This window comes from Gorilla gorilla, chromosome 17 (assembly GCF_029281585.2).
Source record: "Gorilla gorilla gorilla isolate KB3781 chromosome 17, NHGRI_mGorGor1-v2.1_pri, whole genome shotgun sequence".
NCBI classification, from domain to species: Eukaryota; Metazoa; Chordata; class Mammalia; order Primates; family Hominidae; genus Gorilla; species Gorilla gorilla.
In genome coordinates this window covers 98,931,416-98,947,932 of record NC_073241.2, presented here as the reverse complement: position 1 = coordinate 98,947,932, position 16,517 = coordinate 98,931,416, and the positions used below count along the sequence as shown (strand labels likewise).

General features: G+C 33.8%; 1 protein-coding gene across 2 annotated transcripts in view; it reads right to left on the bottom strand.

Annotated features, from left to right (window-relative positions):
- Positions 1-16,517, bottom strand: part of DOK6 (docking protein 6) — a 437,775-nt gene that overhangs the window by 240,044 nt on the left and 181,214 nt on the right. For both annotated transcript variants that reach the window (XM_019014250.4, XM_055368327.2), the window contains exon 3: positions 8,891-9,005. In XM_019014250.4, the coding sequence (XP_018869795.1) occupies positions 8,891-9,005 (115 nt within the window). The remainder of the gene's footprint in view (positions 1-8,890; positions 9,006-16,517) is intronic.

Sequence of the window (16,517 nt, the reverse complement as noted above, 5' to 3'; positions counted from 1 at the left end):
AAGTTTACCATAATCAAAACAGTTTAATACTGGCGTGAAGGCAGACATATAGACTGATGGAACAGAATAGCCCAAACATGAATCCACACATATATAGTCAACTCATCTTTAACAGGGGTGCCAAGAACACATAGTGGTCAAAGGATAAGCTATTCAACAAATAGTGTTGGAAAACTGGAAATCCACATAGAAAATAATGAAATTGGACCCTTATCTTATACTACATCCAAACATCAAATCAAAATAGATTAAAGGCTGTTATAAGATTTTAAATAAATTTATAACTTGAACTGAGGGTTCCTTTTAATCTTGGTTTTATTCTCATTATCATTTTGATTTTTTATATCTCTAACAATTTTATAATTTAAGTCTTCTTAAAAAAACAATTTTGCCATTTGTATTTATAAAAATGTGAATTGCCTAGTCATAATCTTTGCATAACTGTAATTGTTAACATTTCCTCCTTATCACTTTATAAGGGTTATTTCACATTATAGTTTTTAACATTTTATCTGTTACCTGCATTTCCAATATTATTCTAAAACTCTAATTTGTGTAGTGACTCTGCTTGTGAATCCTTTGCTGTAGGAGAGCTGTTTGATTTTTTAGGCTCAGACGTATCAGTTGTCGTGTTTTATAGTTTTGGAGCTCTGTCTTTATAAAGAAGGTCTCTCCCTAGATTATGCACACAGTTTTCCAAATTTTCTTTGAAAATTTTTTAGACTTTAACATATTGTCTTTGGTTAGTCATAGATATTATTCCATATAAATTTTAAATAATTTTCCCTACTCCAAAAGTAAAATTTTGTTGACATCCAAGTAGGAACTATATTAAAATGCAGTATTAACATGGGAGAAGTTTATATTTTAATATTGTGTTTTGGAAGAAGTTTATTATTTTAATATTTTTTTATATCCAAGAAAATGATCTATTTTGTTTATAAATAAGACTTGTTATTTTCCTTTATATAGTAATTAAATCGCTCCTGAATATTTACCTTTTTCCTGCTATGGTATATTGCTGTAGCTTTTTGTTAATTTTTAAATTTAAAGTTAAAAATATGTTAAAACAAAATAATATCAGATGTTACTATGCTGGCTTCATAAAATAAATTAGATCATATTCCTTCTTTATGAGTTTTATTGTTTCAAAGGCAACAAAGTAGATCAAGTGCGACTACCAGGAAACTGCTCACTCCCCCTGGGGGTAAGGGGGTTGGCTTGTTTGCTGCTTGTTGCAATATGTGCTGGTTGTTCAAAAAGGGCCTAGTTTCTGGTTCTGGGTTCTGCAACTGTGACACAAACCCATTGCATGTGCAGGCATCCATCTGGGCTAATCACATTGCCTCTTTGGGACTTGGGGAAAAAAAAATTATTGTATCTGACCCAGGAATCTTTTGTCATGTGCTGGGATCCATGAAAGAGTAACACATAAAACCATCTTTGGTTAAATTTACTCATAAGTATTTTATTATTTTTAACACAATTTAGATAGATAGGCTTATTTTTTAAAATTTCCTTGTTGAGGTAGGCTAAGGCAGAGAGTTGCTTGAACCTGGGAGGCGGAGGTTGCAGTGGGCCGAGATTGTGCCACTGTACTCCAGCAGCCTGGGTGACAGAAAGAGACTCTGTCTCCAAAAAAAAAAAAATCCTTTTTGAATCTTTTGTTATCAGTATAAATAAATGGTACTGATTTTTATACGTTGATCTCGTATCCTGCATCTTCACTGAATTCGTTTATTTGTCCTAACAGTTTTTAAATGGAGTCTTAGGGTTTCTACATGTAGGATCATGTCATCTGCAAACAGAGGTAATTCTAATTTGGACGTCTTTTGTTTCTTTTTCTTGTCTAATTTCTCTGGGTCGGACTTACAGTGCTATGTTCAATAGAAGTGGCAAGGGTGAACATCCTTGCCTTGTACCACATCTTTAAGAAAAAGCTTTCAGTTTTTATTCATGGATTATGATGTTAGCTGTGGGCTTTTCGTAAGTGGCCATTATTCTGTTGAAGTTTGTTCCTTTTATACGTATTTTATTGAGAGTTGTCTTTCTTTCCATATAATTTTAGAATTCCTTGGGAATTTTATTTATTTATTTATTTATTTATTTATTTATTTATTTATTTTGAGATGGAGTTTTGCTCTTGTTGCCCAGGCTGGAGTGCAGTGGCGTGATCTCAGCTCACTGCAACCTCTGCCTTCCGGGTTCAAGCAATTATCCTGCCTCAGCCTCCCAAGTAGCTGGGACTACGGGCGTGCACCACCACGCCCGGCTAATTTTTTGTATTTTAGTAGAGACAGGGTTTCACCATGTTGCCTGGGATGATCCTGAACTCCTGACCTGAGGTAATTTGCCTGCCTCGGCCTCCCAAAGTGCTGGGATTATAGGTGTGAGCCACCGCACCTGGCCGGGATTTTTTAAATATAGACAATCATGTCGCCTTCAAAAAATGGGCAGTTATATTCACTGCTTTCCAATCTGTATGTCTTTTATTTCTCTTTCTTGCCTTACTGTGGCAACAGAGCTTCCAGAACTGTCTTGCACAGCACAGAGGAGAGCAGGAAAGCTTTGCGTCTTCCCAGTCTATGGAGAAAGCATCAGTTTTTATCTTAAGTGTGATGTAGCCGTAGGTTTCTGCAGATGTTCTTTATCAAGTTGAGGAAGTTCCCATCTATTTTTTATTTTCTCATAGTTTTTATCATGAATGTCTTTGAATATTGTGAAATACTTTTTCTGTGACAATATAATAATATAATTTTTATTCTTTAGATTATGAGTGGGATTATTTCCTGAATATTGAAAATTATACTACCTTTTATTGTTGTTACATTTCATTTCTCAAGTCATCCACCAGAAAAAAGTGATGTTCTAACTTTTATCCTAGATTTAGTAATAATTTGTGCTTAAGGAGAGACCTCAAGGAAAAGACAGCATATGACTGTCATCTATGTTAACTGAATATATATTTGGTAATTAGCATCAGGACTTAGGTGAAAACTTGCACAGGTGACCTAGTTGTTAAGAGCATGTGCTGAGGTTCAAAGTACCTCTGTTTCTTCTTTGGTTAAACGGACAGGTCAGTTCGCATGGGGCTGCAGGGAGGACATTTTGGATTAATACATTTCCTACTCTTATTAATACATTTCCTAACCTTATAGAAAGGTTTCAGTAAAATTACTGTTACTTTTTATCATTTTGTATGTTTAAGCTTTTAAAAATGACCAATACTTCTCGAATGCTGCAAAATGATTTGGTCTCAGCTGATTCTGAAACACACACACACACACACACACACACACACACACACACACACACACACACACACACACACAGGGATCTCTCCTAACAGGGGTCTCAAAAAACTACAGGGATTTTTTGAAATTTTCTCTCCAGAGGCCATGGTGCAGATACTCTCTCCGACAAGGAGAAGCGACACTCTTATTAAACTTTAGAAAGTGGGTTTCTTCAGACTTCACCACTGCACAATGTACCCACATAACAAAACTGCACTTGTACCCTCAAATTTATACAAATAAAATGAAAGTGGATTTCTTGTTATCACTTGGCAATTCCTTTGAGTATTTAATAATCTATACAATATCTACCTGACACAGCATTTTCTTGGAGAATAAAATTTTATTAACAGATATAAACTACTGTAGCTTAACATTTATCTAAAAATAATTTGCATTACAAAGTAGTAAAATTTCTTGTTTATGATTTTCAAGTTCTTTTTTATCCCGATCAGCGTGTGTCATGAAGTTGAGACAATTTAAAAAAATCTTGCCTTTATTTCTCAAACACTTTAACTACTAGCTTCAAGCAGACTTAGATCTATACACAAAAAGTAGTTTTAAAAAAGAAATAATACTTTCAAGTAGGTCATATTTAAAGTAGTTGAAAACCATTTGCTAGAAATTCAAATAAAAGCATTCTTCTATATTAACATTTGTATCTAACTTCAGCCACGTTGTCAGGAAATTCTTCTCTGGGAAGTTAAGACCATTTTATCCTAATGAAGAGAGCCCTTCATTTCCCAAAAATCTTACACGAACCATAAAACCAACATTAAGAAACCTTCACGTTTCAGACTTGTGCGTGTGAAATTCAGACATGAGAAGAAACAGTCTTTGTTAGCAAGAGGTTTCTGTGTGTTCAAAAATTTTTAAAAAACAGAACCTTGTCTTTTGTGGTTATACTAATCCTAGTTCCTTAATTACTATACTAAATAAGCCGTTTTTCCCCACTGCTAATTGATAATGGGAAAGTTCAAAGTCAGATATAGAAATTATCTGTTTATATTAAAAATAATTGCAGGGTTCAGTTTAAATTATGGATTCAAATTATCACTGTGATTTATTGAGACCACTACTTGTCATTTTGAATGAAGAATGCTATTAATGACCCTAATTTGAGGCTTATATTTTGAAATTATCCTAGTTAAAATAAAATTATGATCCTATTTCTTTATGTTTTTCACTGAGAATAAATCGTATAATAACTTAATATCCAAAGTAGTTTCCCTAAAGTTATGCTTCACAAATACATGCATTTTAATTTCAACTTTTTGGCTCAACAAGAACTGAGTAAAGTTTTCCACAGATGTCCATTTTTTTTTTTTTTTTTTTGAGACGGAGTCTCGCTCTGTCGCCCAGGCTGGAGTGCAGTGGCACCATCTCTGCTCACTGCAAGCTCCGCCTCCTGGGTTCACGCCATTCTCCTGCCTCAGCCTCCCCAGTAGCTGGGACTACAGGCGCCCACAACCACGCCTGGCTAATTTTTTGTACTGTTTTAGTAGAGACGGGGTTTCACCGTGCTAGCCAGGATGGTCTCGATCTCTTGACCTCGTGATCCACCCGCCTCAGGCTCCCAAAGTGCTGGGATTACAGGTGTGAGCCACCGCACCTGGCAGATGTCCATATTTTAGGGTATCTAGAAATCTATGGAAGAGCAATAACCGTGCTGAGCAGATTCTGGTATAGGTTTTACATGATGTATAGACTGGTAACAAATGTCTACAGGGCACTCTGTAAGGTAGGCCGGCTGAATTGTAGGATTAGGGGCTACAAGGGTAGGTTTTTGCACTATGAAATCAGTGTCAAAAGGTAAGCCATCTTGTAACCTTTCCATTTGTCCTACAGATGTGTGGTAAGCTCACACAGCAGCATTTCAGAGAAAACCAAGCAGGGCCTCGATAATTACTTCAAAGTTAGCAATAAAACGGTATTCTAAAATGACCCTGAAGGGAGTGCTCAGTTCGCTAAAAGAACATGTGGTAGGCTCAGCCTTCTGCTGAATCACCTACATTGAAAAATGGGACTCTCACAATACAACTTTAAGTCTGGTTCTTCATTATTGTTCATGACACTAGGTAAACATCTAACATTTCCTATCAAGCCACTGAACAGTGGCAATGATTTTAGTATTGTCATTTCCATTGTTGAGAAATAATGAATATCACTTCATCATTCTGAAAGCATTCTATAATAGGATGGTGTAAGAATTTAGTTTTTCAAACACCAGTTATTGTAAGATGTAATTTTCTTTACTAATTTTTAATATATCCTTGATAATGCACTATATTTCTATTATACTTGAGTCTACTGTAGGTCATCGATATATTTTTATTCACTTCCACATTATTTTTAAACAAAAAATATCTTGTTTTGGTATAGTTTTAGATTTAAAGAATTATTGCAAAAATCATACTGAGTTCCTAAATAGCCTATATCTATCTTCTCCTATTAGTAACATCTTACATTAGTATGGTACATTTGTTAAAATTAATGAACTAGTATTGATAAATTTTTACTAACTAATCACCACATTTTATTAAGTTTTCCTTAGTGTTTACTTAGTGTCCTCTTTTGGTTTCAAGATCCCATCAAGATACCACATTACATTTATTCATCAGGCCTTCTTAGCTCCCTCTTGGTTGGGACAGTTTTCCAGGCTTTCCTTCTTTGTAATGACCTTGAAAGTTTTGAGGAATACTGGGCAGGTATTTGTAGAATGTCCCTTCATTGGGATGTGTCTGATGTTATTCTCATGGGTTTATAGGTTGTTAGGATGAAGACCACAGAGGTAAAGTGCTATTTTTGATCACTTCATATCAAGGGTAGAGTCTATCAGCATGATTTATCATTGTTGATCTTCACCTTGGTCACCTGGCTGAGGCAGTGTCTGTCACTTTTCTCCACCACAAAGCTGTTTTCTCCCATCCCTTTCTATCCTATTCTCCTAGGGAGGAAGTCACTATGAACAGCCCCCACTTAAGGCACAGGGAGTCATGCTCCACCTCCTCTGGACAGAGCATCTACATAAATTATTTGTAATTTTCTGCATGGGATATTTTTCTATACTCTCCTATGTATTTATTCATCAAGCATTGCTAAAGCATGGACTCATAAATATTCATTTATAATTTGGGCTATAATCCTTTGCTACTTTATTTTAGCATTCAAATTGTTCCATCTTTGGCCATTGGGAACTCCTGTGTCCCTCTGACATACAGAAGCATTTGTGTGGTACTTCCTTACTTTCTGGCACTATAAGATGCTCTGGGCTCGTCTTGTGTATTTCATGCCCCGGTCCTAGAATCTACCATTTCTCCAAGAAGCCCTGGTTCCTGTTACTAAAAACCAAGAAAGATCTGGATGCTAGGTGTACTTGGGAGTTTTATTTTAAAATTCTAAATCTTGATGGCCTTTAAACTAAAATTTAAATGCTTTTGTTAAGCCAATGCAGCGGGGAGAATGTTTTGTTTGCACAGAACCTTGTGTAACGATGAGGTGCTCTGACTCCAGCCCCTGGTTGGGAGTGGGGTGCTGCTCTGTTATCACACTTCCCGTCTTGAACACCCTGGTCCTCTGTTGGGCATAGACCAACAAAATTCAACAAATCATACTTCAGAATTTCCAGATAGTATATAAACACAAGTACTGATGAATTTCAACTATGTTTATATGAGTTTCTGAATTAATAGATCAATATCAATATATTATAGAGACTGACATTTATAAACTAAGAACTTGAGATGATGGGAGCACAGAACTCAAATGTACTATTCAAATAATACACCTTTTCTATTAAAATGCTCTAAGTATCAGGATGTAAATCAGAGCTTTGCTTTCAGTTGGGCCATTGGTATGTATTCTGTGATCTATGAGGGCAAGGACATTCAGGCGATACCAGGATAAATGAGGTAGAAAAGAGTCATGGAGCAGCAAGGATATTTAGACAAAATTTTACGAATATGTATTTTCTCTAACTTCCAAGAATATAGAAATTTGAAAAGGCAAAATCTTGTAAGCTTTACAATATTCTCAAGCCTAGTTTATTCTAAAACCAATAGAAAGTTAAATGGAGAGTAGATTATAATGATGTAAATCAAAAAACATCTGTATAAATACATAAAATTGCATTAAATGACTTTCTACTGTAATATCGGATTCAAGATTGTAATCAGATTGAAAGCAGCAATATATTGAAAGATTAAGTTATTAACTAAACATGAATTTTAGGGCAATATCTTTCCAAACACAACATAAATAAGATTTTCACATAAAGAAATATAACCAAATATCATTCTTTAACAAATTAATAGGCTCCAGTATTTCCTATACATTCAAAATATTGCTCATTACAATTTGAAAATGTACAGTAATTGGGAAAATTAGAAATTTAAATATTAAACATTACTTTTTAGTTTTTTTAAATAGTAGTTTTAATATGAGAGATTAAGAGCCCAGACAAAAATAAAGTAGTTTACCAATTTTAAGACAGCTGACAGGAAGGCAGAAAAATCATTGGATGATATTATATTACACCAGCAAGGTTGGGACAGGGGGTATTACAAAATGGGAATTTATATCATTTAACAGGCTTATGTGCAACTCCAAAATGTCGATTTTAAATGATGAAATGAGGTCAGATGGCAAGTGAAGAGAAATATGCCGGGACAGATGGATAAAGGCACGCAAGAAAAGAGGAACACGGAGATAAATTCCAGTTCAGTTTAGCCATACTAAGATAAGGTCGGCGAGAGGTGTGAGCAATTTCAGTTAGGCAAAGGGACATTATCAGTTTTAGAATAATATAGCCTGATATTAATGACATCCATAAACAAAGTATACAGAACTAGATGGACCATTTTACTTTTTTAAAATGCTGAATAAAATTTCTCCTAAAGACCTAATCATCAGTTTAAATTCACATCTTGCAAACCCTTGGTACTTTCTGCTAACATCCATTATAAAACGAATGCACCACTGCATTGAGCAAAATCTTTACAAAGTGATAAGCCAACTAATATATTACACACCACAGGGATTCCAACATGAAAAGTACTGCAAGTTCAAACTATAAACTGCCTTGTGTTTCAAAAATGTCAGAGTGCTTTATGAACTGAGATGCTAAAATTCAATCTGAAATGTATTTACTTGTAGTACTGAGAATCCATGAAAGCAACAAATTCCTCAAAGTTCTGTTTTGTAGTGTCTGCGGACTGGGGCTGTGCTCTGCCATGCTTTTGCACAGCACCCTGATTCCTGCCCTACAAAATGCCTAGAGACACAATGAGCAAGAACCAGAATATTGGTCATGCACTCACCCGAACAACACCTGCCAGGTATTGTTTACTTAATTCTCAAAGCTCGAACGGAAACCTCAACAGGCAGACCACCTGGGAGCCAAATCCAGACACAGACATGTAACAACAGGCACCAAAACATCTGTAGAAATCAATATGTTGAGCTTCTGAATGAAGTCTTCTACAGCACATTCTCATGACAGTAGCTATCCTGTTCAATAGTGTACCTTAATCTGCCTAGGCCATTGTCTCACAAGCAACTCAATTTCCTCAAGGGGTAGATGGCCAATAATAGCTTACCTGACTCACAGGCAAATGTCTTCGACGTTTCATCGTGAAAGATGATTGCCACCGCATGCTTCTTTGTCTCTCGGGGCAGTCTGGTTATATTTTTGATATTGTGCAGTTCAGTTACCTTGAAAGAAAAAATATATTTAACTTAGTGTACAGTATGTATGCTGTATTTTGGAGTGCTGAAACAAAATGATAAGTTATCACAGTCTTACATGAATTTCCACGGGATATTTGTACTCATTTTGAATTGACTTTAGCCAAAAACAGTAAAGAAAAAAACAAAATGTCTTCTATTATGCCCTTAACTTTGGTCACAGACTATATTGTTCGCTGCATTTTGAAATGACCTACACATTATGTAGAAGGGTTCTATGGACTTTGTGCTTTTATTAAAAGCATATACCTGGCAAATAATAGCAGTTGTGGTATAACAGAGGATTTTCATTAAATATCTGCTGAATATTGGTTGTATTTAATATCTCCTCTCTCTTAATTCTCACCTATCCTGCAAATTTCCTGTAGGCCTATGGTCCTGAGGCAACTGACACATATCTGTCAGAAAAGTGACTGGAAAGCAAGTCCATTGCTCCAAAAGTTATGTTTTAGAGCAATAGACTTGCTCTCCAGAAAAATGCTCATAGTGTTCACAGACCCATACACCACTTCTCCCACCAAAGCCCATCCAAGATTTATGCACCCAGGTTAACAATACTTTATTTATTGGGCAATTAATAAATATCTAGTAGCCTTATGTATTTTGGATGTTGACTCCTTATTGGTACAAGATCTTCTGCTACAACTTGTGCATCTTTAATTTCCCCCACAGTCAACAGAAACAAACAAATGTATATTTCCTCAACAACTCTGCAAACACAACATTGCAATGATAATATTCAATGAGTTAATTTTTAAACATCTACTTATCAAGGTGCTGAATTTTTTCTTCTAATTTATAAGATTTCTTATTTCTAGATCCATACTGTTAACAGAAAGAAGACAGGATTAACTAGCATAGTAAACAGTAAATTAATATCCTCTTTTATGACAACCTATGATATTATATCTATAATTATATGATCTTATAATAAATTCATTACCTTTTGACTATGCTTTAATTTCTCTTCTCCAAATGTAGAATTTTCACAGGATATAACTAGCTTTTTCAAGGCTATTTTGCTGATTAATATTTTTATAAACACAATAATGAAACACATGCATATTTATATACACATTTGCATATTATAGTTATATAATCTAATATATAATACAAATATAATCAATATTTAAGTAATATTCCTTAGGATCTATTTTCCTAAGGAAATAATATTTTATTGTCTTTAATATTAAGTGTGGTTAGTTTAGCAAGCATTTATAGCTGTATTTAACATTACACTATGTAAACTAGACTAAGATCCCCAATAAAAACACAAAAAAAACTAAAAATCACAGGCAAGTAATCTATAATGTGGATGGAAATGAGCAATTGAGTATGTTGGAATGGAGACTACAGAGAGTGGCTGAAAGTTACTTGTCAAGGAAAATCACCCAAGTCGTCAGGTATTTTTTAAAGTTACAGTTGATCATCTTTATTTGTGGTTTCCGTATCTGCGAATTCACCTACTTGCAAAAATGTATTTACAACCCCGACATAAATACACATGGCACATCTGTGGTCATTTGTAGACATGTGCATGTGCAGAGGGGTGAAAACTTTGACTCTCCAGATATGCATGCTTCCAGCTGAGGTTGAGCAGGCGATGCTGTGTCTTATTGTGTTTGTGGTCATACTGTAGACACATGTCCTTTTCATGCTCTGCGTAGAGCCATGGCTTTTGCATTTTTGTGATTTTTCTTGTTGACTACACTTTTAAAAATGTCTCCCCAAGTGCAGCCCTAAACTGCTGTCTAGTGTCCCTAAATTAAAGAGGACTGTGATACCCCTTATGGAGAAAATACATGTGTTAGATAAGCTTTATTCAGCATGAGGTACAGTGCTGTTTGCCCTAAGTTCATTATTAGCAATCAGATATCTTTAAAGAGCAACAATAAAACAAGGTAATATAATGATCAGTTAACAAAAGCATTGTGACTAGAGGTCATTCATTAATTCATTCATGATTTGCAACTGAATGTTTGCAGAGGTTTTATAGACCATAACTACAGTGTATAATGAAAATCAACTATATGCCTTAGAGATTGTTCTAGGGTTTACCATAAATATTTTAACATATCAGAATTAGCTTTAGATTGATATTGTGTTCCAGTGAAATATAGAAATCTCATATCTACATAGCTTTTTCCCTTACTGTGATATTATTTTTATACATATTACTTCTATTAATATAAATGTTACAAACCCAACATTACATCATATTTATAATTTTAATTAATTTATATAATTTTATATCTTTTAAAGAAGCTGAGAGGAGATCAAGTGTATATTTATTGCTTTTTACATTAACATTTTCTTTATAATTTCTGTATCTTTTCTTTTGTTCCTATTGACTTGAGTTACTATCTGAAGTCATTTCCATAGTCGATACAACTTTGCTCCCACCACCTCCTTTGTGTTGTTATTGGTAAATATATTAGAACTCTATATGTTATAGGCCTAAAAGTACATTATATACATATTGTTTTATGTAATTGCCTTTTAAGTCAGTTCAGGGGAAAAAAATAAATATGCATTTATACTGTCTTTTATAATTACCTTACTGATACTGTTTTTTGGTACCGTTGGACTGGGATCACTTACTATTTCTTGTAAGGCATGTCTGTGAGTTTTAGTCTGTCTCACGATGCCTTTATTTCATCTTATTTTTTGAAGAATACAAGATTCTTTGTGGGTGTGTTTTTTTTTTCCCCCTTTAAGCACTTTGAATATACTTTCCACTGCCTTCCAGTGTACAGTGTTTTTAGTGAGAAGTCACATGTTAATCTTATTGGGGTTCCTTTGTAAGTGAAGAGCAGTTTTTCTTTTGCTGCTTTCAAGATATTCCATTTGTCTTTGTCTTTCAGTATTTTTACTATGACATTCCTGATGGTATATCACTTTGCATTTATCCTACTTTGAGTTAATTGAGCTTCTGGATGTGGAATGACAGTAGTTTAATCAGGACTACCTTTCACTCTTTCTTTCCATGACCACACCCAATTATTTAGCTCCACTATTTGCAGGCTGATTTCTTTATTTTTAAAAAAAAATATCCTGGGGGCATATATTACTTCACATATGGGGCCAATCCAATTTGGGATCTTTTAAAGTGATAGTTCCTGAGGTCATTGTTTTACATTGGTTCTAAATCCAGATGGGCTCCTCCCAGGTGTCTATGTTCCAGGTCCTGTCCAGCAAACTTGCTGACCTAACGTTTAGCTTATATCTCTCATATACCTATCATTTTCTCTCAACTGCTTTTCATCACAACCTCTGTGCTTTTGTATAGTGTCCTTATGCTTAAACTTTTCCACACCCTGTTGAAAATGAAGTCAGGTGTTTTTGGAAAGAGACTGAGAACTCTGTTTTATGGTCAGCTTTATTCTTCTAGGGCAAAAATCTCTAAGCCATGTGTCTTAGTTAGGCTTCTCTGGAGAAACAGAATGAATAGTATATATGAGGGGTCTTTGAAAGGTTCATAGAGAATGCATATAGTGAAAAAACTACGCATGGATTAAAAATTTTTTGCACCAAAATAAATTATTAATCTCATAACTCATAAATTCACATAAACTCATCAACTTTTGTTGTAACATATCTAAATAGACTCTAGTTTGAGGCACTAAGAAGGATAAGACATCAGTTTGAAAAGAACTCCTATCAGAGCAACATGAATTCTGCTAAAATTGAAGCAAAGACAAACATCAAACTTAGGGCAAAGCTTGGGTGGAAGAACAATGAAATTATTGATGCTTCACAAAAAGTTTATGGGAAACAATGTCCAAAGAAATCAGCAGCTTACAAATAAATAAGTCAATTTAAGAAGAGACAAGATGATGTTCAAGATGAAGCCCTCAGTGGCAGATCATCCACATCAATTTTTGAGGGAAAAAAATCATCTTGTTCTTGCCTTAAGAAAGACCAACAATTAATGGCAGAACAATAGCCAAACCCACAGACATCTCAATTGGTTCAGCTTATACAAGTCTGACAGAAAAATTAAAGTTGAACAAATTTTCCACTCAGTGAGTGCCGAAACTGTTGCGCTTAGATTAGCTGCACAATTGTTTTTCTAATTCTGTAAAAAAAGACATTGGTAACTTGATAGGGATTGCATTGAATCTGTGGATTGCTTTGAGTAGTACGGTCATTTTAACAATTAAGTTTTCCAGTCCATTAACATGGCTTGTCTTTGCATTTGTTCAATTCTTTCATCAGTGTTTTGCAGTTTTCCTTTTAGAGGTCTTTCACCTCCTTGGTTAAATTTGTTCCTAGATATTTTATTTTATTTTTTGAGGTATTGTAAATGAGACCGCCTTCTTGATCTCTTTTTTAACTAGTTCATTATTGGTGTATAGAAATGCCACTTCTTTTTGTATGTTGATTTTGTATCCTGCAACTTTGCTGAATTTATCATATCTAAATCCACTTTGGTAGAGTCTTTAGGTGCTCCTTTTTCTTTTTTCTTTCTTTTTTTTTTTCATGTAAGAGACAGAGTATCACTATATTACCCAGGCTGTTCTTGAACTTCTGACATCAAGTGATCCTCCTGCCTCCACCTCCCAAAGTGTTAGCATTGCAGGTGTGGTCCACTGTGTGAGGCCAAAATATACATTTTTCAAAATATAAGATCATCTCATCTGCAAAGAGGGACAGTTTGACAATTTGACTTCTTTTCCAATCTGGATGCCTTTTATTTCTTATTTCTTTTTTTTTTGCCTGTTTGCTCTGGCTAGGACTTCTAGTGCTATGTAGAATAGGAGGGGTGAAAGTAGGTTTTCTTTTGTTTTATGTCAGTTCTTAAAGGAAAGGCTTTAGCTTAGAAAATTAGTTTTAATATATCTGTTATTTATATTTGTTTTCTCCCTACTTGTAATTATATCATTTAAAATTATCTTGAAAAATTAAAATATGTAATATGGGTGATTTTAAGTAAAATAAACTTAAAGAGGTTTGCTTATATATAAAAATACATATATTTGTATATGCATGTATCTGTATGTATGTGTGTGTGTATATATGTGCATGTGTGTGTATGTGTGTACATGTATGTGTATACAATTTGCTATCTATCTGTCCATCCATCTATCTGAAAACATTCATTTTCCCTTTCAGTAAAAAAAAAAAATAAACATCAATGTCTTACAGTTCCTGAGAATTAATACCCTGGAGAGAAATATGAAGTTTTTTAGGAAGAGTGATTCACGGGTTGTATTTTAAGCACATTAAATCGTGTTCTGAAATAAAGCTTAACTTTGTAATTTTTAAATGATTAATGGAATCAAGCGATATTTACAACAAATTTTATTACAACAAAATAAATTGAAGTTATGTTTGAAAAGATATACCATTTTCAAACGCTACTAATTTTACCTGAACAAAGGATCTTAATGAAAATTATGTGTGGCTTAAGAATTTACATAAAAAGGTAAACACAAGAATGATATACTGTTAAACTACATTACATATAATAGCTAGCTGTACCATATTACAAAAACATTTATAAATCTGAGAACCTTTTCCAAAGGTTTTTACTTGCAAATATAAAAGAATATTAGAACAGATATTGTGATTTCTGTTTTTTTGTCCTCTTATAATAAAAATTGACAAAATAAGCTAATGGATAGCCTAGCAAAATGCAGCAAACCCCAGGGATTTTCTAATTTCAGAGCCTTAGGCTATCTGACAGATGATGTAGGTCAAACACAGTGTTTGCTCTTCTGTAAAATTTACATTTAGAAATGCAGACAGCTTCTTCAAGCCCACATTGTTACAGTAGTTTTTAGAATAATGCAAGGTTTTTCATTGTTGATCAACAGTGTGATGTTATCCACTTCAGCGTGTACCCTAAGAAATTAAACAGATACCAGAAAAGAAAAATATAATGAAGAATATCAAATTCTACTTTTTTCTTTCTTTCTTTCTTTCTTTTTTTCTTTTAAGAGACAGGGCCTTGTTCTGTGGCCCAGGCTGGCGTGAAGTGGTGAGATCACAGCTCACTGCAGCCTCAAACTCCTGGGTTCAAGCAGTCCTCTTGCTTCAGCCTTCCAAGTAGCTGGGACTACAGGTGTGTGCCACCATGCCCAATTAATTTTTTTAATTTTTTTTTTTTGTAGAAATGGGCTCTCTCTATGTTACACAGTCTGGTCTTAAACTCTTGGCCCCAAGCTACCTTCCAGCCTTGGCCTCCCAGAGTGTTGGGATTACAAGCATGAAATCCATCATGCCACTGTGCCTAACCAAATTCCACTTAAAAAAAAAATTTTAGCCATGAAAATTTAGGACAAGATCTAATGTATTTGAATATCCTATCTTCATTTCTTTTTTTACTGTCAATACTATATGGATTGACTATCATGGGAAACTCTGTATTTACTTACATAAAGAAAGCTTTCAAAATTTCTAAAATGTTTTAAAATTATGTTTTTATTAGTCTAAAACCTGTCAATGTAACATAAAAAATTATCAACATTTATTAAAATTGTGAAATCCTTGAGCTTTTCAATATCGGTAAATTATTGCATCATTAAAAATAATATGTACTTTTAAATTATTGATTTTTCACATGGTTGTAAAAGCATAAAGTACTGATTAAAGTTTAATAAAAGCATTAAACTTAATTATTTTAAGTAAATATGAAGTCGACTGAATTGAATTGAAGGAAAAATTACTTGAAAATAATCCAGGTTGTTCACATCCAAATCAATACGTTCCATGATGAAAAATTTAAAATATTAAGGTCTGATAAATGACAAGACTAATGCCTAAGTATAAATTTACCTAAATGACAACACTGCTAACAGATGTTATTTAATTGTCATTTTAAAGAGAAATCCCTAAGCAATTCACTGTGCTAGTAGAGACAAAGATGAAACACATGATCTTGTTTTTGTAGGATTTCATAATTTATTTGGAGTGGGAAAATAAAAAATAACTCTAGTAAACCCTATGAAAGAAGGAAAAATCAGAATTAAGGGAGCAGAGAGGAAGAAAGATCTTTATTTTAATTTGTGGGTTCTGCCACTTCTTTGTAGACACGACACTTGGATTTTAAAGGGTAAGTTTAAAAAAAAAAAAGAAAAAAAAAACCAAAAGCCACCAACTCCCAAACCTTACTCTTACCCAACTTTATTCATGTGGGTTATATCTGTTAGTGATTTCTATAAGAGATATTAGAACTTATACATTCTTAAATATTTTTATTATGTGTTTAAAAAATAATAAATGAATTAATACCAACACAAATAGCATTTTAAAATGAAAATAATTCCCAAATAGTATGAAGAATGTCAACGTTTTTGCATTTTTCCAAAACTCAAATATCTGGCTTAATACAACACAGCTTAATACTCATATCTGCTTCTGAATTTAATCTGTTTAATATGTTCTTTTGATTAAGAACATATGAAGAAAATAAGGCCTTATACAGATATGAACTTGTCAACTAACCTATATTAGTCTCCTTTGATTCTTTCTCTA